General features: G+C 40.1%; 1 protein-coding gene across 4 annotated transcripts in view; it reads right to left on the reverse strand.

Moving 5' to 3' along the window:
- Positions 1 to 23,216, reverse strand: part of ARHGEF3 (Rho guanine nucleotide exchange factor 3) — a 306,587-nt gene that overhangs the window by 18,945 nt on the left and 264,426 nt on the right. For all 4 annotated transcript variants that reach the window (XM_041761095.1, XM_041761096.1, XM_041761094.1 and 1 more), the window contains 4 exons: positions 8,874 to 9,044; positions 5,661 to 5,723; positions 3,588 to 3,684; positions 3,321 to 3,397 (listed from right to left, as the gene is read on the reverse strand). In XM_041761095.1, coding sequence (XP_041617029.1) covers positions 3,321 to 3,397; positions 3,588 to 3,684; positions 5,661 to 5,723; positions 8,874 to 9,044 — 408 coding nt within the window. The remainder of the gene's footprint in view (positions 1 to 3,320; positions 3,398 to 3,587; positions 3,685 to 5,660; positions 5,724 to 8,873; positions 9,045 to 23,216) is intronic.

The raw sequence follows: 23,216 nt of genomic DNA on the forward strand, positions 1-23,216 counted from the left end.
CCTGTCCAATGGGCCATTACTCTCTGATCCTGCTGCCCCCGCTGCCATGGCAACCCAATCCAGCTCTGGTCCTGTTCACACCTGACAGGGTGCTCATTTCCTGAGCATGACCTGAAAGGCTATCTGGTTCAACCCACTGGCTAGAAAAGGCCACACAAGTGATAACTTGATAGGGAATGAAGAATGTACACATCTCGGTTCCCAAATATGCACATTCAGTTACGTAAGATGTGAGCGGCGATAATACAGTGGTTAAGAGGGAGGACTCTGGAACCAGGGATAATCATGTTCAAAGCCTAAGCTGGACAGTTACTAGTCAGGTGACCCTCTGAGCCTCAGTTTTGCTACTTAAAAAATGTATATACTAATGTCTTACTATCTTTTAATGAGCTAAGGCAGATAAAAAGTACCAGGGCTTGGCTTCTGGTGAAGAATCAGTAAGTACTAGCTATTATTATTATTTATCCCTAGGATATTTTTATTGAAGAAATTGTGGTTTAGAGAAGCAAAACTACTTGCTCAGCTAGAAACAAAACCAGTCTGCCCCACGTTCTTCCTCCATCCTTCCCCCCAAAGCTCTGAACTACTCAACATCTCTTTAAATAGACTATCAAGAATTTATAAAGGAAACTCTTCACTTTCTTTAGAAAGTCTTTCTATCTCCCTAACATTGTGAAAAGTGATAGAACAAATCTTTTTTTTTTTTTTGCTTCTATGTACCCTGCCTTTCTCTATAGAATTAAAATTTAATTAGAACCCAAATTAACATGAAAACCTGCTGCCTTGGAGAGCTCATAAATTATTTTATTACTGAAAAAACGTTAGCATGAAGATAAGTCGCTTGGGAAGGTGTTTCTGTACAACAGGGGAAGTGTATGGGATCAGCCTACCCATCTGGGAGACTGATCCTCAGTGACCAGGGAGGCTTCCTGAGAAAACCACCACTCTGCTTCAGGCCTTCAAAGTACAAGTAATTGATTCATTCAAAGGTCAAAAGGACTTGCCAGGCTTGTCCCACATGGGAGGCTCACTTGTTTAAAAGGGTTTTCTTTATTTTTTTCTTCACCTTTTTTCCTTGGGAGGGGTTTGGGAGGGGCGAATAAATCAATTTTTCATGGGTCGAATGGACTCTGACTTTTCTCATTCAAAGTCCCCTCAGATGTTTATTTTGTTCTGTTAAAAAGACCAGAACTCAAACAGATGTACCCCTTGGTTTACAGTTCCCACTCGCACGGACACATCTGCAGTTAAAAGTGGGAAAACATTTAACAGCTCGTCGAGCCTGATAAATAAGAGCCGTTTCTCATGAGGTCTGGTCACAATGGGCCAGTTGTTTAATTTTAGGCTGCTCTTCAAGCTGTAAGTCTCCATTTGATGTCTGAAGGGTTCAGATAGTAGTGGAAGTGGTCACATTTCCTTTGAGTACATACAGAAAAGGTCTGCAAAGCCACCCCCAGATCAAACCTATTTCCTAATAAGAGTGGCAAATATTTATTTCAGAAAAAAATTATTAACAAGGAAATGCCTACACTTTTGCTTCTGACAATTTGTATATGATGTCTAAGGAAACCATGTTGTTCTATATTGCCATCTCATCAAAAACAGAATAGGTATCATGCTAATTCTAGAATGCAGCCTCACTGGCCCTTCACTCACATCAGAGCAGCTCAAGACTCAGGAAGTTTAAGAAATACTGAGACAGAATCTTTCTTCTCATTATACCTTCTCTGTCTCCAGCTGGCTGGCTCTCTTTATAGAGAAATTTCTTTGAAGTCTAAAGAAGTTAAAACACCTACCACATCTTATAATAAAATGAAACTCAAAAATATAAGATGAATGATCTCTCCTAAAATATTAAGGCACATTTTCTAAATTATTCATCTTAGAACATTGCTTGCCTTTCAGATGCCTTTGGGTATTTTGGCCTCAGCGCTAAAAGAGACTTGTGAGCTAAAGCTATCTAAGTCATGAAAGCCTCAAACTTTCTTGATCAAGGCAGTAATTGAGAAGTAGAAGTTAGGATAAGAGATCAACATCAAAACGTCAGAACTGGAAGGCCTAGGAAGGTTAAAATATAAGTACAAATATAATTGGATAAAGAGAACTCACATGGTGATAGTAGGATTTATAACCTTCACAATATTCCCCCAAACAGTGGGATGACTCTAATGCTTGCTGCTGGAGCACTTCCTGCCTATTTTTCTGGAAGACTGCGTGGATCAGAGAGATGAGAGATCTAATGCTGTTTGGAAGAAGTCATCAAAGTAATCTGCTTTTTTTTTTTTTTTTAGAAGAAATTTTTAAATTTTTTTTTTAATTTTTATTTATTTATGATAGTCACAGAGAGAGAGAGAGAGAGAGAGAGAGGCAGAGATACAGGCAGAGGGAGAAGCAGGCTCCATGCACCGGGAGCCTGACGTGGGATTCGATCCCAGGTCTCCAGGATTGCGCCCTGGGCCAAAGGCAGGCGCCAAACTGCTGCGCCACCCAGGGATCCCAAGTAATCTGCTTTTATTACCTGCTTCATAACAAATAAAAACCACCTGGAGCTGGGGTGGTACACTCAAGGACTCAAAGGAAACAGAAAGGTAGTAATAGGGAATGGTTGAGACTGTGGCAAAAATAGAAAGTGCAAGCCTGGTCTAAAGGACATTAAACAAATGAACAACCACATTAGGTACCCAACAAAACACAAATTTAGCTCCAAGACCATAAATATAGAACCTTAATCTAAGGTCACAGCTGATTTCTTTGTTTAATTAGGAAAGGGAATTGGTTATTCAGGATGAAGGTCAGCATAATACCAAGCCTTCCTATGAAGTTATTCAGAATCAGATATATGTTAAACATTAACATTTAGTATTGCCTTGCATATGAAACTACATTTTACCATGAGAGTTTTTAAAGCCTGAATAAAAGCATCTTCTTTGGTGATGGATAAGAATATGTCTGTGAATAATAACTGGAATTGAAATGATAGTAATCACATTATCAGTAATTGGCCTAAACTGAATATTAACTAGTTTTACTTTATTTGATGTAAAACTAGTAACCATTTCATATGTGCCTTTACTTATTGCAACAAGGCCATGTTATCTTTAAATGCTGCAAATGTGTATTAAGAAAAAAAAATTGTTCCCATGCTTTGAAGAGATAAAACCTTAATATGATAAATTTTGCTAGGAATTTGATGTAAAACTAAGATGTAAAACTACATCATTATGATGTAAAATTTACACTTGATAATATAAAAAGTCTTGCTAAAATGAAACTATGTTATTGAAATTTATTTTCAATGAAGACTAGAGGACTTTTCTTACCCAGCCCACAAGGATGGGACCGACATGTTCAGTAGAGCCATCAGGCTTCCGAGCATCTCGAAGTTGACTAAGGAGCTCTGGTAAAAACAAAAAACAAAACAAAACAAAAAACAGAACAAACAGAATGCTTATTTTGTTAGGCATTCAAATATGAACAGGACTGGAAGTAGATTCTGGGTTAATCACATTATTACATAATCATGACTTGTTGTAAGACAACTCAATTAAGGCTACAAGTCATGACTCATTCTGGGAACAAAATTATACCTTCATGTAGAGGAATGAGAGAGTCCAGTGTTCCAAAAATTTGATTCAACTCTTGTTCCGTCATTATAGAGAGTTTCAGCATGGGGTCATGATAGGCCTGCGCAAGAAGGGCAAGAGATAGAAGCAAACATTTAAAATCAGAGGAAACAAGTTATTGTAAATGGCATCGGTGTGAGGCCCCACTTAATAACAAAATATTTGGCTTTCCCCAACGGCTTCTCCCAAAATGCTGTGGAGACAGCAGATGGGTGTGGACAGAACAGATGAGAATCCAGCACTGCCTCGAGCCCTTTGTGGTTGTTGATAAACCAAAGCAGATTTTTAAAAAGCTTTTTTCTTCTAGTATATCATACATTCAGGCAGGGCACAAATCCTAAGTAGAGAGCGGATATGATTTGTATAAGGTTTTAAAGTTTAACATTATTGAAGATCTTGCAGCTTAAAAAATACCTAATTTATACAAAATTAGTTGCTACCAGGTTTTTTCAATTAGTCCATATTTAAACTAAGTAAAGGAAGAAAGAAAAAAGTGATGGCATCATTTACCACTGATCTGAAGCCCAGAGACCAAAATCTGTCAATCTTATCAACTCTTATTAATGATAATTAAACAAGAACACACAATTATACCCAGGTCACTGTAATAGAGTGGCTATGCCCCTGCCTCTAAGGAGACTTATAAAGCCAACTGGGAGATAAGAAGAACATGTGGATAATTAGATATATGTTTTTAAAAGTTCAAGATTAAAAACAGGAGAGATGGATGGGGAGGGGCTCAGTCTGCTCTTGGCTCAGATCATGATCTCCAGGTCCTGGGATTGAGCCCTGCATCAGACTCCCTGCTTAGTGGGGAGTCTGCTTCTTCCTCTGCCTACAGCTCCCCCTGCTTGTGCTCTTTCTTTCTCTGTCAAATAAATAAATAAATAAATAAATAAAATCTTTCTTTAAAAAAAAAAAAAACCACAAACAGGAGAGATATCACATAGCAGCAAAAATGGGTCAAATCATAACTGCTCAGAGGCTGAGAGAATTAAAGCTAGAGTAGTCCAGGAAGGTTTAAGATGAGCTGTCTGGTATGGAGAAGGAGTCAGTAAATACTGGTGAAAAATGAACTGAGATTTGAGCTGGTTCCTGGAGGATGTCTGGATATGGACAGTTGAAAGGAAACTAAGGGGTGGAACTACCACAAGCAAAAGGATGGCAGGAAAACATCCTTAAGGTGCTTTGCTCTGGGGAATGTTGATACATGAAGGAGAAGCTGGATAGGTGACCAGCAAGATGTCTCACAGAGTTAAATGCTTTCTATGTCATCTCCTTCTCCAGCCCTGCCTAAAAACTCAGTTTCTTGGCTGTGTGTCCAAGAGAAGTATATATGGCCATCTCCCAGGAATGCTACAGACAAGACTTCATATGAGGAGGAATCTGGACTCAGGACTCTTAAAAGAAGGGAGGCATTTTCCCAACCCTGTGATTCTTTAAAGAGGGCTGGAAATGTCAGATGAAGGAATATGGATTTCAGCCTCCAGAGGGGGTTACTGGGATCCACAGGTTTTGAGGAAAGTTTGTTGTCCAGACAATACAGGCTACAAGGCATGGGTTTCCTCTCCCTTCCTGCACATAATGTGATTAAAACATAAGTTTCTATATAAAAGACTCTAATGCACATGATAGTATGCAATTGCCTCACTTAAGCACTTTCTCTACTTACAAGATTCAAATGACTTTATTTCTAAGACATAGTTCTAGTTTCCAACACCCACACACTCTTTCTCATGGGTAAGAAGGCTCCACATGAGAGACAATGAAATATATGGAAAGCTGGGCCTCTATGAACACTTCTTGATTAAACTTGAGTATTCTTTGAGGTACATTAGAGACGTGCACAGATACCAGGATCAGAGAACCTTCTTGTTTTGAGCCATTTTCCCCACTACTTGGTGTGTGCAGGTTCTTCTCAATTGTTGATGACCTTAGTCATAAAAAGGGTGCTCATAAGGCACAATCCTAGAATTGTGAAATTACTCATAAGAAAAAAAAAGGAGGTGGCCTGAATGACACTGGATTCAAATTTACCTTTTTTGCCAATTTCAAGTCCTCTATCAAGTCTTCTTCTCCTTGGGAAAGCTCAAAGATTGCCTGCAAGCAAAGACAAAACACATTCACTGAACACTCCATTTATGAGACCAAATTCAGACAGCACTGGTTCTGTTGCCCAAAGCCCTGAATCTACCCGTTTCTTAAGTATTTTTAAAGGATTCTTTAAAAAGTTAAATTAACCTGCATCAAATGCATCTAGTAGTTAAAAAATACAAAGGAAGAATTTTGCAAAACTTCTATATAACACACTCACCTGTTTGTGGGAGAAAGAGGTTCCACATATGTTTCCAACCCAGTAAGTGACCTTTCACATTACAGAACTTGGGTGCAGTCAAACAAGAGGGAACTATTTTAGGTAAAATAATGATAGCTGGATTCTGCGTCTCTCATGTGTGCAGCAACCATCATAAGTGATTTGGGGTCTGTTCTCGGTTATGGGCATGGCAGTATTATGAACTGGGCCATCACAATTTGTCTTTGCTCTACTCAACAGAAGGTGAAACGCAGAAAGCTTTATTCTTATCAGCCACTTGTCTTGAGGCTGGAATTGTAGGAAGAATCCAATATTTTATCACTCTAGATGTCTGGTGAAGTTAATTCATTCTAAATTACTTCTCAGCTCTACATGGTACAATAAATAAAATTAGAGGAGCCAGCTGTGTGCAAGAGTGTGTAAATGGACCGTTTCTAATTTGGCTCTATTAAGCCATCATCACTTAAGAGCTATGATGTGCAGAATGCTCTTTCACTCATCTGGGAGTCTAAACTGTTGGCAAACATGAATTGTTAAAGGATTATATGTTCAGTCCTCTAACAGGAGTGATAGTTTTGGGACTACTACATTTCTTTCAGACTAAAGGCAAGAAGTGAGCTGGCCTAGAGAGCATCCTCCACCTCTGGGGGTGGGGTACAGTATAAGACACTGAGTTTGCTCTCAGGTATAACCAGGTGGAGGCAGTATACTATGCTGGAGGCCAGTGCATAGTGACCCTTCCCAAGGCCCAGGCAAGCCTCCACATCATGCCCTCTTGGTATGCTATTAATAGTGTTGAATCTTTTATTTTGAAATAATTACAGACTCATAGGAGAAGTTGTAAACATAGTACAGCAAGGTCCTGTGCACCCATTACTCAGCTTTCCCCAGTGGTGGTGCTTTGAGAGTTATCAAAACCAGGAAATTGGGATCCCTGGGTGGCTCAGTGGTTTAGTGCTTGCCTTCGACCCAGGGTGTGATCCTGGAGTCCTGGGATCGAGTCCCACGTTGGGCTCCCTACATGGAGCCTGCTTCTCCCTCTGCCTGTGTCTCTGCCTCTCTCTCTCTCTCTCTCTCTCTGTGTGTGTGTGTGTCTCATTAATAAATAAATAAAATCTTTAAAACATTATTTAAAAAAATACCCCAGGAAATGGATTGGCACAATACAGTTAACTAGACTTTACTTAGACCTTCCTCAGATTTCCTGTTTCACTAGAGCTAACTTACATATGTGTGATGGTCTGACTGATCAAATGTGGTCCCCAGGAGAGGAAAACCATAGAACCCGATACTGGGAAACACCACAGTCAGTTGTCTGCTCTGGGACACACACAGTGTCACCATGAAGATCATGGGCTTTGGAGTAGGACAGGACCTGGGTTCATATCCCAGCTCTGTAACTTTCTAGATGAGTGAACTTGTATTCACTGTATGGTAATAATCTCCTCATCTGCACAATCTCTTTCCTTCCTACTATCAAAGTTATGTTTTTTTAAAATTTATTTTTATTTATTTATGATAGAGAGAGAGAGAGAGAGAGAGAGAGGCAGAGACACAGGCAGAGGGAGAAGCAGGCTCCATGCCGGGAGCCCGACATGGGACTCGATCCCGGGACTCCAGGATCGCGCCCTGGGCCAAAGGCAGGCGCGAAACTGCTGAGCCACCCAGGGATCCCCCAGATTGTAAAAGTTTTGTATGCATACTGTCAACACTTGGGAAAACACAAAAAAAGTGTAAAGTGGAAAATTTTAATAGTACCCATAATAGCCTCTTGTTACTATTAAGGTTTTGCCATATTTCTTCACAGATTTTTTTCAGTGCATGTATTATTTTAAAATGCTTTATTATTTCTTTTAAATAAGTAATAAATTAACATAGTTCAAAATTTATAGGGCACAATAGGTACATGGTGAAAACTTCCCTTCTTGCCTCTATCCAGCCACCTAGGTCCCTCCCAGGAGGCAACAATGTTACCAGTTCCTTGTCAGTCCTTTCAGAAATATTTTATGATTCTATAGGCAAAATAGGTGTATATATACACATATATGCATTTTCCTTGTTCTTTCACATAGATGGTAAAAGGACATAATATACTATTTTGTGCCTTGCCTTATCTACTTAGCCATATATGCATATTAGCACTTCTTGTGTTTTTACAGTTACACAGTATTTCATGTATATATGTATTCCATGTATACCTAACAGAGATTCATTATTTAGCCAATACCTGGCAACAGATGTTCAGGCTCTTTCTAGCACTATTATAAACATAACTGTGATGAATAACCTTACATATATATCTCTTCATCGGTGTATAAGTGTGTCTGGCAGATAGATTCCTAGAAAGGTATTGCTGAACCCAAACCTAGAAAGTTTTCAAGTATTCCTTTTGCCAATGTCAGGTTTTCCACACAAATAGATGTTCCAAGGCTTTCACTAGATGATGCACAATTGAAGTGTTTTGGCACAGATAGGCACATGACAAGTTTTCTATAAAGGGTAATATTACCACAGTCATTTAGAGCTACTGATACAGAAAACTTATAGGTAATGAAATTAACTGCATTCCATAGATAAGTTCTCCACAAAACCGAATCAAAGTTTTATAAATTGAGTATTTTAAAACATTCTAGAAATTGCTATTAAAATATAACTCAAGTGATTATTTTTATGAGCTCTGGGATCCTAAATAGACACTTCCTGATTCATTTTCTTTGTAAATTCAGATTTTCACATCAGTTCCTTTTTAAAGCAGGGGCCACCCACCCAGCTGGATGCTGGTTTCTCAGTTCCTTACAAGCTGTGACACCCCGGTTTGTCCTCCTACAAATGCAACAAAGATTTGATTTGGAGCCTGTAGTGGAGACCCAGTTTGGCTTCTGTCTATAGTGTACTTCATTCCGGACACAGGCCCAACTCCTAGGTCCACAGCCTACCTCCTGACGCTTGATTTCCTTGGACGGAAGCATCTGATTGACGCATACATCGAAGGTCTCACTCCACAGCTTGCTGTCTCTCCGCTTCGTGCTTGAGGGGGCAGCATTTCTGGACCAGGGTCGGGGGGCGAGGATGTCAGGACGGCTCTCACTGCGGAAGCTAATGGAACGCTAAACAATGAGAAAAACAAACCATCACGGGGGCAGTGGCAGGACTTGGGTGGATCATTTGAGTAGCTTCCTGTCACTGACAGAACATAAATCAGATATTCACAAGAAAGAGAGGACAATGCCATAAGGCCTTTTGGGAAATGGGGCATTTTCTTGAGCCTACGTGCTAAGGGAAATTGAGCAAAGGGGGCTGCGTTCACACATATACTGGGAGTATCCATTCTGTGAGACCTGGACACAGCACAGAAACAAAGGCAGCTCTCAGAGAAGCCACATCCACTTTTTTCTAGTGGACACCTCCCTTCTTCAGAAGAACAATGGTTAACAGCAGTGGGTGTTTTACATCTGACCAGTACTCCTACTTTTGTCCTCCGTCAAGGAACAGAAGCCCGCTACCCTTGGTTATCCCACTTGGTGCACAGTTTGGGTGGGATACCCCAGACAAGACCGGTCAGAGTAGTCCTCCACCCTGGTTCAGGGAGAGGCACCTGATTCTCTAAAATTTGCTACGTGGTTCATGGGAGAAAGAGTGGAAGGGTCTTTATCCCTTTAGTATTGTGAACTCGAGAGATAAAATAAGCAGGAATTTCTTGTAGTAACTCTCTGGCCAGGCAGGTAAGTCTGTTTGCTATTGAGGAAAAAAAAAAGGGACACACAGAATAAAGGACAGAGGGAAAGAGACCTATGGAGGGAGGGAGCAAGCTTTACCTACACTATTTAAACCCCTGGGACCCACTGTGCATGAAGCCAGGAAGAGCCCTTCTTAGATCAAGCAGCTAATGCATTCACACTTCTTTTTACATTAATCTCAGTTGGGATTCTATCAATTTGAAAAAGATCAACTAATATGTATATTAAATATCACCTTGGCAGCAAATGATGCCTATCCCTGAGATATTTTCTTATTTTTCAAAGAAGCCCTGATAGTCTTTTGGGTGGTGTGACTACCCAAAGTCTACCCTTATGGCTATGTGAAACATGCTATCATGGCGCCTTCTTATGACAAATACAAATGATCAAGAAGAAAGCTAAGTGCATCATCTTCAGCTTTCATCCTAGAAGATTTCAGCACTCTTACTGGGAACTTTGCCAAAGCAATAAGGTGTTGCTGTGCTCAAAACCACATTCTTGTTTAGCTAGAACTTCAGAAGTTTTAACTCCTCAGTTTGGCAGAGAAGACCTCTTGTAATCTGACCACAGTCTATAGACCTAGAATCACCTCCTGCCACTCACCCATGAGCCCTCTGTTCTCTGGTCCTTCTAGGCAATCTGCCATTTCCTAAATGCATCATGCTTTGCCTTGCCATCCCTCTGTGCTTCCTTCAAGCAGTCTTCCTTTCCTGGGATGCTTTTCTTTCATTTATTAACTGGCTAACTCCTACGTGTCCTCAGGATATAACTCAAACTCCTCCTCTAAGAAGCCTTTACCACTTTCCTGGAGCAATTTGGATATATCTCTGATGTAGAAATGACATTTTATTACAATTATTGGTCACCTGCTCTGACCTATAAAATTCCTGAGGGAAGAACTGATGTTGCATGTGACATATGAGCTGTCATCACTAAGATATTTTAAGGCAGCTTCCAAATGTTTTGAGATTCAACAACAAAATTTAAGAAAGCAAAGAAAATTCTAAGAGAGCTATTCAACATAAAGGCATTGCTAAATAAATTATAATTCATCCGCTTGATGGTATATTATGTAGCCAATTAGACAATTCTGAGACCATTTTAACAGCTAAAAGTCCCTTTTATGTAAGTTAAAATCAGAACTAAAATTTGTACATGAATGCTGTTTAGCACATGAGTAAAGATATAAAAAGAACACCACAAAATTCTGTTTTTACCTGATGACATCATAAGTGATTTTTTATCTTAGTTTACAAATTTTTTATAATTCAAGAAAAAAGTAAATAAATGAAAAATGTAAAAAGAAACTTCCAAAGGGCTTCAAGGTATTATTGCAACCTTTTAGAAGCAGGAAGTTAGCTGTTATGCAAGTAGCAACACGAGTTCCTCAGGCTGGCACAGGCATCCATGAGCCCCTGGGCTCATTAGTGAGCTCATGATCATTGGACTAGCCCCTGATGTTGGTCAAGAAAGGACTTGCACCAAATACGCAGTTTACTAATGGTATCTTGCAAATCCTTGTGATCTCTTGAAAACAAGCCCTTATAAACAGTGACCAGACTAATGCTTGCAGATCCTCAGCACTCAGAATCAATTAGCCACAGGCACGGAAAGGTCAAAACAAGCAAAGTGAGTCATCAGGTTACTCACTGATCTCAGTTTTCGGTTCTGAATACAGCCAGGGCGAGAATTAAAGAGCAGAAAGAGAGGAAAACACAAAAACAAGATTCAAAGTGAAAGACATTTTCCACTTTCACTGGAGACAATCAATTGCCCACCTTGTAACAGTTTCAACCCCTGACCAGCTTCAAATTCCCCCCTTTCCACCACCAGTTTGCAAGTAATTTATGCTAACTTTAAATTTTCATACGTTACAAAAGTATAAAAAACTATCGTACATTACAAAAGTATATAAAATCAAGTACAAACCACCTCATTTTCCCAAGTCTACTTTCTAGAAGCGACTGCTAGTAAGTCTGTTTTCGATCTTCCCAAACCTTTTAAATGCATTTGCCAACAATCACTGAAAACAGAATGTTTTCTCTTCTCACTCAACAGTATGTCTCTCCCTATTAGCATATAAGACTCATTCTTCTAAAAAGATAATAATTTGTGGGGGTAAATTTCACATAACATAAATTAACCATTTTTGTGAACAATTCAGTGGCATTTAGTACATTTACAGAACTACCAGCTCTGTGTAGTTCCAAAACATTTCCATCATCCCCAAATCACTCTTTCTCTTTAATGAGTGCGGAGTTAGGATCCCATGGTCCAGATGGACCACATGGATTTAATCAACCTCCCACTGATGGACATTAAAATCGTTTCCAGTGTCTGGCTATTTCAAAAAGTGCTTCAGTGAACATCCTTTATGTATTTGTGCTATTTTTATAAGGCAATTCCTTAAGTAAAATTCCTTGGTCTAAGAAATATCAACATTTTAGCATTTGATATGCATTGCCAAATTTGCCAAATTGACATCCAGACAGTCTGTTTCAAACTTTATCACCCCCCAGAAAGGTATATGAATTATCTTTTTCCATACTCTCATCAATACCATATTATTATTAATCTAATAGGGAAAACAACTACAGCTTATCCTTAAACAACATGAGTTTGAACTTTGAGGGTCCCTTCACATGTAGATTTTTTTCAACAAATATGGCAGAGGACTGTAAATGTATTTTCTCTTCCTTGTGATTTTAATAACATTTTCTTTTTGTCAGCTTACTTTATTGTAAGAATACAGTACATAATACTTATAAATACAAAATATGTGCCAATTGTGTTTATGTTATTGGTAAGGCTTCCGGTCAGTAGCAGGCTATTAAGAAGTTAAGTAATGGGCGAGTCAAAAGTTACATGTGGATTTTCAACTCTCCGCAGATTGGGGGTGTTGGTGTCCCTAACCCTGCATTGTTCAAGGGTCAATTGTATACCTTAACTTCAGTTTCATGTTTAGAATGTAAGACTGAGCATATTTTTATGTATTTCTTGAAAAACTTCCCAGAGGGCTAGGGATATTCTTCTGTTGCAGTTTGGGGGCGGGGGGGGGGGGGGCGGGGAGGAGAGGTGAGCTACACTAGGTGAGCTCTAAAGTTAAGAATTCCTTGTTTTGTGTTTTCTTAGTGAGTGCTGAACTTGGGAACAAAGGGATAAGAGACTAGGCAAAGTTCACCACATATATCAGAGAGGTCCCTTTATGTGCCTGCCTACTTCTGATGAATTCTCTCACAATCACCCTCAAGGTGGGGGCTTATTCCCATTTTACTGATGAGGAAACTGAGGTTCAGAGAGGCTAAGGTACTTACTCAGGTAGGATTCAAAACCACAACTGTTTTGCACCTGAGCTCTTTCTATCATGAAGGCTGTATACCTACTACTTATATGCAAATCATGGATTGCAGGGTGGTTTCAGTGAGACAGGTACCAGGCTTCTAAGAGTTTAAATCTAGGTGATGGGCACTGAGGAGGGCACTTGACATGATGAGCAGTGGATGTTATACTATATGTTGGCAAATTGAACTTCAATTAAAAAAATATATATATATAAAATAAATCTAGGTAAGCAAAGGGAATAATGACTGAGTGGCTCTTTGACCGATCAAATTTCAGATTCATACCTTTGGGTAGATTAAAAGAAACATCTTGCGATTTTTAACTCCACTTATAAAGGGAAGGATGTTGAAAAGAATTCCAGAGAAGCAATAAAGAATGCCAATCAGGTGTGAGGTCAGCAGCTGGCCAGCCCTGGGGATGGTTCACAGCCAATCAGGCTCAAGCCATGGGCAGGTATTCAAGACTATACACCATGACCTATACCTCTACCAATCCTTAGTACAACTGGGCACAATTAGATGAGAGGATTGGACCTGGCACCCAAAGAAAAGAATGCCTCTTGAGGGAAGAGATCAGCCATGTCCCTTCCAGTGCCGATCCCCCTTCTCCTGCCTCATTTTTCTCTATTTTCACCACGTGCTGTGTGATTCATTTACTGGTTTCTGACATGTCTGTTTCCTCCCAACTGAAGGTAAGCTCCTTGAAGGCAAGGATATCTATCTGTTTTGTTCACTGATGGACTTATTAGCAACTGACACATAGGACCTCAACAATTTTGCTTAATGGCATGCTGGTATTTGCTGGGCATGTGGAGGGGAGCTTTAGAACCTTGTATAAACAAGAAGTAAGGATTGCTATCCCGTTTTACAGACGAGGAAACCAGAGGCTCAGAAAGGGTAATACTTTGCTGAAGGTTATGTGGCTAATGATTGATGCTCCAGAATTTAAACCCAGGTCAATAATGAACTCAGAATGGCGATAAAGATCTGGTCTATTTGAGTCCACCCCCATCCCAACCAGGCCCCTGTTCACAATGTTAACCAATATCCTGCCCTGCTTCCCTGAGTGTAAGATTCCAAGTATGGTAGGGTACGTGTGCCAAATAAATGACTTTCAGGCTATTTCTCAGTCCATGACAGGGATTCCAAACCTTGCCACCAGTAATACTTTGGACCAGAAAATTCTTTGTTGTGAGGGGTTGTCCTGTATCTGGCAGGATGTTTAGCAGCATCCTTATCACTAACCCTTAGATGCTAGTAGTGTCTCCATCCTAGTTGTGACAACCCACACACCTCCACAGCTGAATGCCCTTGGGGTGAGAAACACCAGTCCATGATGACTAGGAGAGACCCAACCTTGGGAGGTATGGCATAAAAACAGACACATGTACAGAGATCCATCTGGGCGTGGGGAATGAAAAATGTTCCAGGACAAGCAAGAGTTTCCATGAGGGAATCCAGCTTAGCAAATGAGTCAAAAATCTAAAGCTCATAATTACTGGCAGCTAAAATAACAATAGTAATATCAGACACAGATAATGCAGATTTAGGAAATGGGTGCTCGTGTTTATGCCTGAGCAGGGTATGTGGAAAAGATGCTGCATGTGCAAAGGGGACTGTCTGTCAGGTGGGAAAAGAGGGACCCTTTACATGTGTCAGAGGAAATGTAAACCCAGCAGGTGAGGCATGATGGAACAGATTTAATTTGTTAATGCCGACTGTTCAGCAGGGTGCTCCCTCGCCCTTTTCCAAAAACAGAAGGTCTCTACAGCTAAAGATAACACGCTCCAATAAAGAGAATTTAAGCTAGGGAAATTCTCTGCACTTATCATTGCTATTTTGTAGCAGATGGTTTATTATTACATGGACTGGAGGCTAGGGTGGGACTGTCAGAGGGAAATGGGTTTCTATGTTGCTACCTACTACAACTGGGTTAAACCAAATTGTACAGTAATTATGGCTAGGATTGGAAAATGTTCTTGAAGAGCATCTTGAAGGAGTCTCCTATGTAAGGCTTGATTAGAGCAATTAACTTAAACTGAGAAAGGACACTTCTCAGTTCTGTGGCTTTCATTACTTTTGAACCTCATGCTAGTCTTGGGAGAGGCAACTGGACAGGTTTTTGCATTTTTGCTCTTTTTAATAGATGAGAAATCTCAGCATCAGGAGATTTAGTGACTGGTCCAAGGTAAGTGTTGCAATAGGAACTGAGTCTAGTCTTTTCACTGTAAAACACGGATTTGGGTTAAGAATACAGGCTTTACAGCAATGTCCACAACAGCCAAACTGTGGAAGGAGCCTCGGCATCTATTGAAAGATGAATGGATAAGGAAGATGTGGTCTATGTATACATAGAATATTATATATGTATACATGGAATATTACTCAGCCATTAGAAACAATGAATACCCACCATTTGCTTAAACGTGGATAGAACTGGAGGGTATTATGCTGGGTGAAATAAGTCAATCAGAGAAGGACGAACATTATACGGTTTCATTCATTTGGGGAATATAAATAAAAAACAGTGAAAGGGATGATAGGTGAAAGGAGAGAAAGTGAGTGGGAAATATAAGTGAGGGCAACAGAACATAAGAGACTCTTAACTCTGGGAAACGAACAAGGGGTGGTGGAAAGAGAGGTGGGTGCGGGGATGGGGGACTGGGTGACAGGCACTGAGGGGGTCACTTGGGTGTTATACTGTATGTTGGCACTGGGTGTTATACTATATGTTGGCAAATTGAACTTGAATAAAAAAACTACAAAAAGTAATAAAAAAAAGAATAATACAGTCTTTAGAATAAAACAGACATGGCTTGAAGTCATCTCAGTCCTAAGGGACCTTGGGGAGGTTAATTTCTCTGGATTTCAGTTTTCTTATCTGTGTGGGTCTTTTTTAAAAAAGGACTTATATATGTATGTATGTATGTATTTAGAGAGCACATGCACAGGAGCAGGGGGGAGGGGCAGAGACACAGGTCTTGATCTCAGGACCCCAGTGATCATGATCCTAGCTGAAACCAAGAGTCAGACACTTAACCAACTAAGCCACCTGGGGACTCCCTTAGTTTCCTTATTTGTAAAAGGGCACAGTAATGAGTACCTCACAACATTGCAGTAAGGATTACATAAGACAAAATATGTCAAAGCTTTAGCCAGTGCCTGATATGTGGGCAAAAGGCAATGGATGTTACCTCTCATTGTTATAATTGGCTGCACTGCCACCATTAATGCTGGTTTATATGTTTTCATTCATTAGCTAACAGCAGACATATCTTTGAATACTTGGACCAAATGGATCCTTGGAGATTTCCATTAGGATAACTGATAGGAGGAGAAACCCTTCAGCAGTGCTGTTATAGAGCAGATCTAGAAACAGCCTAAAGTGACCAATAGGGAATAGTTAAATAAATTACAGTGTAATCATAAAATGGAACATTATATATTTGTTAAAAACATTCTTTTAAGAAAAGCTTAATGATAATGGGAAAGTCTTCCATGTAGAGTTTAGAAAAGGAAAATCCCTATTTAAAATACATGTTAATAGATGTTACCCCCAGATGGTGGGCTATGAATGTTTTTATTTTCATTTCCATACTTCTCTATATGTATTTTCCATAAGAATATTAACTAAGAAAAAAAGAAATCAGTAGACAAATGTGCAAGATTATGAACACAGAGTTTGAAGTGGTACTGTAAACATAAAATCCTATTTGGATTTGGTTCAGATTAATGCACATTGAAAACATGGTAAAAAGGCACCTGATCCAATCACAATAAAAAAAAAAAATCAAACTCCATAGACCCAGGGCAAGGAGATGTCTTTCTGTAGCTGAGAGAGATTCTGAGTAGAATGAATGAAAAGCCAGAGAAAATATTTGGTTGAGGTGTAGGAAAAATATTGTACAATTTTCTTAGTGCAAACCAAAAATTAGGAACCTTCCAGAGGCTTGGGACAGCAGCCCACCCTCTTCATTTGGTACTATAAAATGGCTTTTGCACAATAATGTTAATGATACAATATCTCATTAGCTGAAATGGAAATGACGACTCTCTTTGTCACACAGGCAAACAAGGAGTAAAGAACAACAGTGAAGTGTGATGCTCCAGACCAAAAGTCTGGCCATCATTTATAGATCCTAGCAAACTACAGGCTTTCTTTCAACCAGCTGACTTATTTGCAGAAGCTGACTCCAGGAGAGGCACCGTGAAAACCCTGTAGGATCCCAGCTCCAGTATTTACTGACTGCGTGACACAGGGCACATTTTTTAATCTTCAGGTTCCTCTCCTACAAAGTGGTGCTAAATCCTACCTTGGGTTGTTATGGAAAAGATGAAATGAAGCCACAAATGTAAAGTACTTCTCACAGAACTTGGCTCATTGTAAATGCTCAACTCCTGGAAGTTGTTATTATTAAATAAAAAAAGACAAGCTTTAAATTTTAATAGTCAACTATGACGGTGGTCTACCAGGGATAGTAAAGATCCTTACTTTCCACAGAAAGTAAGGGGTTCCTCTTGAGTGGAAAACAGGTCACTTCTTAGCTACATCCCTACCTTCCAGACGGCAAGGCACTATGATTTCTGGTTGCTTACACACACACACACACACACACACACACACACACACACACACTCCAAGCTTATTTCCATATCTGCCAGATAACTTACGATCAAAGACTTTTTGTCAGTTATAGAAAGTGTATGACCTGGGAACAAGAGATTAAGCTTGAGATCCTTGGAGAAGAAAATCAGGTTTTGAGCACATGGGAATTAAGCACATGTGCTCGGGGATTCTTCTACTTATTTCTCAAATTAGAGAGCATCAGCCTTCTCGTGCTCCTTCCTCAAACCTGAAACACCCTCCTTCCCTTCTCCTTATCAGCTCTGAGCTGTTCCAGGCCCAACACAAATCCTTCTACCCTTGCCAGGGAGCCTTCCTTTACCTGTCCCCCCCAATTCCCACAACTCAGCCATTACTAGGCTCCCTCTCTCTAGTATATTTTATCATATAAAATTTTAAAATTGTATACATTTGGTTGTCAAGATAATATAATTATTTAAAAAGTCCAAGCATGGTAGGAATATATAATGTAAAAAATAAAAGTCAATAGATCCAGCCTGTTTATTCATTCTCTACTGATTTGTAATTCTTATGTAGTAGGGAAAAAAAGGAGAACATTAGAAAGAAAACAAAAGAGGTATCAGTCTCTTATACTTGTATTCCCAAGAGATAACCATTATTAAGAATTTGATGATATTCCTAGTTTCCTATCCATATGTTACAATGGGGACATATTATTAATTGGGATACAGTGGTTTTAAATTTCCTTTTTTTTTTTTTTAGTTGCTGACATATCTTAGACAACTTTAACAAGTAGATTTTATCCTACTCAAGAGTAGGCCCTGTCTCCTTTTGCATACTGATTACTTCTCCCAATAAGTCTAGAGCAGAACAAATAACACAGTAGATATAATGAATAATAAATGGGGAACATTAATATATCCCGTTTTCTGCTGCATCTGGGTAAAATGAAATACTTTGTAGATCTAAGGGCCCAGGAATGGAGCAATGAGAGATTGTGGTTACCAGAAACCCTTCCTAAGCCACAACAATCCTCCCTGAGGGGATACAAGTGTGAGAGGGCTGATATTCTGTTGTGAAGTAACCCAGTTATTATATAACATTACTAGGTGGGCACCCAATACCTGTCCTGGAGAGCCCCTAGGAAGAGCAATGGCCAACTTTTCTAGTAATAAACACAATAATAACACTAATGGCCAATTTCTGAGCATATCCCAAGTCACATGTAGTGCTAGGGATACAAAGAAAAGAAAGACTTTGTTCTGTGTGGAAAGTCAAGGGGCCCCCTGGAAGGGCCATTCTGTGAAGATGTCACAGCAGTGGGAAAAACTGTGGCAAAAGAGAGGGGAAAATGTGACTATGAGTCTAGAATTAGGATGTGTGAACACCAAGGAGCAATTCTGCCCAAGACAGGTACACACCAGGAAGAGAGGCCTGGCTCTAGAGACATCAGATGCCTTGAGTTTACATCTCTTGATCAGAATTTCACTTCTGGGAATATCATCTAAGGAAAGGAAGGAATGTAAACACACATAAGATTTGTGATTAGGATGTTTAAAGCAGTGTCATCTATAATGGTAGAAAAATGGAGATAGATGTTCAACAAAAGAAGAGCGAATAATCAATACCTGGTATATCTTTTTGATGAAATGTTATATGAATTCATTAAGGATTGGGTTTGTGAAAAATACTTTTTTTTGTGAAAAATACTTAATCATATGAAAGTGTATTCTACTGTAAGGTTATTTGACACTGTTAAGACAAAAACATGTTAAAAGATAGCATATATATGTACTATATACATATGTATATATGATTATGATTTTGTTTAAAAAAACACACGCAGGTATATTGTAAAAGAAAAAATTGTCTGAGTGCACACCTAAATGTTAATATGAGATTTTTAGTGATGGGTAGAAGGGATTGCAAGTGACTTTTACTCCCTTTTCTGTGTTTCTCTATATTTTTCAATCTTAAAAAGATGTTCTATAATCAAAAGAAAGCATAATTAGAAGGCACTTTAAAAAAATAGGACAAATGTCTTAATACAGAGTTATTTGACAATATAAAAAATATTCACAGTCTAAATATCCATTAATAGGAGACGGGTTATGCAAAGTAAGTCACATCACCACACTGGAATAATATATATTTGGTCCATGAAGATCACATTTTCCAAGAATAACTTGAAAAAGTGATATCATACTTGTCTTAAGCCATAACAAAATCCTGATCCAGCTAACTGACAAAGAGAGGATACAAATAAAAGAAATGGAAGAAACCAGACAAAATGCAAATACAAAGAGAGAGAGAGAGAGAGAGAGAGAGAGAGAGAGAGAAAGACATAACTCAAGACAAAAAGCATTAAAAGAAATAAAGAGGGCTATTGAACCTTCATGAAAGGTACAATTCCCCCAAGAGGCTGTAACAATGATGAAGAGGAACCTTTACATACCTAACTGTGTAGCTTGGAAATATGTTAGGCCAAGACCAATAGAAACGCCAAGAGAAACTGACCATGCAGGGTCCCCGTGGGAGATTTCAATCCAAGAGTGAACAGATCACACAAAGATAAGACTGGGTACACCGTAAGTAACCTCAAATGAGGCTCAGAGTATGTAAGTGTAGATATACTTAGAATAACACTGGAAGGAAGTTATTAAAATATTAACGGGTTGTTTTGCAGTGGAATCTTTTCTCTTTCTCCTTTTTTTGTATTTTTCCATAATGAACGCATGCTTTTATAATGGAAAAGAAATGGAGCTTATGTTCAGAGAGGACACAGGGCTCCACCACAGTGCTGTGAACACAGCATTCCATAGCACGCCCTGGCCCCGGCTCAAATGCGTCTACCAGCTGTGCGGAGCCATGGTGGGAGAGGCAGGGCTCAGCGACACGCCCACGGCCAACCCGCTGTCTTCACTGCCAGGAGGGGTGCACGCAGGCTCCTTTCAGAGCTGGGCTGCATTTTCCTCTCAGGCAGGCCAGTGAGGAGATTTTCAGGCCCACAGGGATGCAGACATCTGTGCTCCAGTCTATCAGCAGCACTAACTTCCTGGTCAGACACAGACACAAAGCCAGGCAGACGGCTGGCTGTTCCTCTCCAACTTCTACAAATGCTGTCTTTGTGCTGAAGCCTGAGCCCCCAGTCTATATGGGGCACAGGGGAGGCAAGAGACAAGTCCTGCAGTGTCTTGAGTGAAGGGTTGCCGCAAGGATCACTCACATTTGTGGCTGGGGTTTTAACCTCTTTGGAAAAGCTGCTAGCCCCAAGCTATTCTGATATCCTCTTGGCCTACCCTGTGGCCTCCTGAGGAGCCAGAAGAAGGACTGCTAAGTGCTCCATTATTGATTAAAGGATTGTGTTTGGGTGTTTGGGCCTAACTCATCTCTTCTTCTATAATAAAAGGAATACAACCTCGACATAACTGGACGCTGAAAGGGATATATATGTCTCTGTGAGTCCAGGCAGCAGGGACATGGAATACTGTGGCAGGGAACCAAGCTGCTCAATTATAGCCTCGAGTTGTTTTTAGAAGTAGAAGAGGCATATATAATAAGCACCTATGAGTAAAGAACGAATGCCGAGAGGTTTGGGGCAGCCCCTTCCCTACTCTCTTTGTTCTTTGTTCTTCCCCTTTTATTTATTTTTTATTTAAAATTTTTTAAAAAAGATTTTATTTATTTATTCATGAAAGGAGGCAGAGACATAGGCAGAGGGAGAAGCAGGCTCTCCACGGGGAGCCTGATGTGGGACTCAGTCTGGGACCCCTGAAGATCACAACCTGAGCCAAAGGCAGATGCTCAACCACTGAGCCACCCAGGTGCCCCTGTTCCTCCCCTTTTAGAACAGGCACCAAAATCACTGTACACAAAATGGAAGAGGATGTGAAGATGGCCCTCCAAGTATCTCTTTGGGGCCTCTTGCTTCCCCTCCTCCTCTGTGCTCCTCAGATCATATTAGCACTCTATCCTGTTCTAGCTGCAGGGGGAAGCAATAAAGTCATGCAGTAGTTACTGGGATGCAAGCTGGAAATCATTTTGTAAAACATGCATTGCATGCACCAAGGTGACCAACAGGGAGATATATTTGGGAGGCAAGAGAGCATTCTCTGGGTTTTGTTGATCATCCTATAAACATGGCTGTCTAACTCTGCACAGGGTCATATTTCCATTCACTGACCCCCTCAAGGACACATTCTCAACATAAGGGTGCTGCTCAAGTTCTCTTTGTGTCCATATGTATAACCATTATGAAGAGCCATTCTGCTTCTGCCAGGTTGTTTCTGTCCCATAAATAGAGCCTGGAATTAGCTATTTATCATGACATTTGAAGAAAGTAAATTAAAAAATTATTTTGCCAAAAAAAATCTTTGAGGTTTTAGAAACCAATTTCCACATGTCAGATCCCTCCCTCGGGTCTGGCTTTCTCAGCCTTACTATCCTTATTTGGCTTCAGTCTGTTGGATTTCAGACATAGCTTGATTTCTTTCTGTCCCAGTTCTCTAGGTCAATGCAAATTTTCAAGGTGATCAGATATTCCCTGCAGGCTTCCCTGTGTAGGATCTGTGTAGGGCAGAGATGAGAGAAGAGAAATAAAGGTTCCCTGGGAAGCCCAAGGAAAGGTTTTGAAGGTATGACAATGGAGGATCTTACAGCAACATACAGTCAGGTCTGTGCTGTGGTAGGAGGGATAGATTAAGTTGTCCCTAGACCTAGGGATAAACGTGGAGTCTACAGGCCAGGCAAAGTGATGACAGTGAGTTAAGGTGTTGAAAGGACAATTGGGAGAGGTGAGGACATCTGTTGGTGACAATTAGCTGGCTACCCAGGTCCAGCTCATTTTGCCATGTGGCAACACAAGCCCAGAACTGGCAAGCCTTTCAATTCTTTAAAAGAAGTCAGAATTCTAAATTCTTTTTTCTTTTTTAAATGATTCTATCTATCTATCTATCTATCTATCTATCTATCTATCTATCTATCTATCACATATACAAGCAGAGGGAGAGAGAGAATCCCAAGTAAGCTCCATGTCCAGCACAGAGCCCGACAAGGGGCTCAATCCTGCAACCCTGAGATCATGACCTGAGCCGAAACTAATAGTTGGATGCTCAACTGACTGAGTCACCCAAGTGCCCCTGGAACTCCAAATTCTTATATGAGTTGTTTGGATTTTTATATGTTAGTTCAAAACACTACACAGCCAAACAAAAGACAATTTAAGGGATAAATGTGGTCATGAATCTACCAGAAGGCAACTCTGTCTGGAATGTAAGCAACATGAGGGCAAGATGTAGAGCCTTGCACTTGATGAGGGCCCACCTAATGCTTACAGAATGAGTAAGGGCCTTCCTAGGGAAGAGATTCAACTATCCTAGGAGAGCCAATGGGAAGACATGGCTGGCAATATGGAGGTCTCGTAGTCAAAGGAGGAAATAACTATAGAATGAACTTAAGCCTCAGCTACTAGGATGGAAAGGAAAGGGTGAAATGGCAGTAGACAGGCTAAAGATTTTTCAAAAAGCAGAACTCAGCTAAAGACCAGATGTGCAGGACAAGGGCAGTGATGAATCTTCCAGGGGAAGCCTGTGATGAACTTGGCTAGAGGGCTGAGGG

The sequence above is a fragment of the Vulpes lagopus genome, chromosome 7, assembly GCF_018345385.1.
Source record: "Vulpes lagopus strain Blue_001 chromosome 7, ASM1834538v1, whole genome shotgun sequence".
NCBI classification, from domain to species: Eukaryota; Metazoa; Chordata; class Mammalia; order Carnivora; family Canidae; genus Vulpes; species Vulpes lagopus.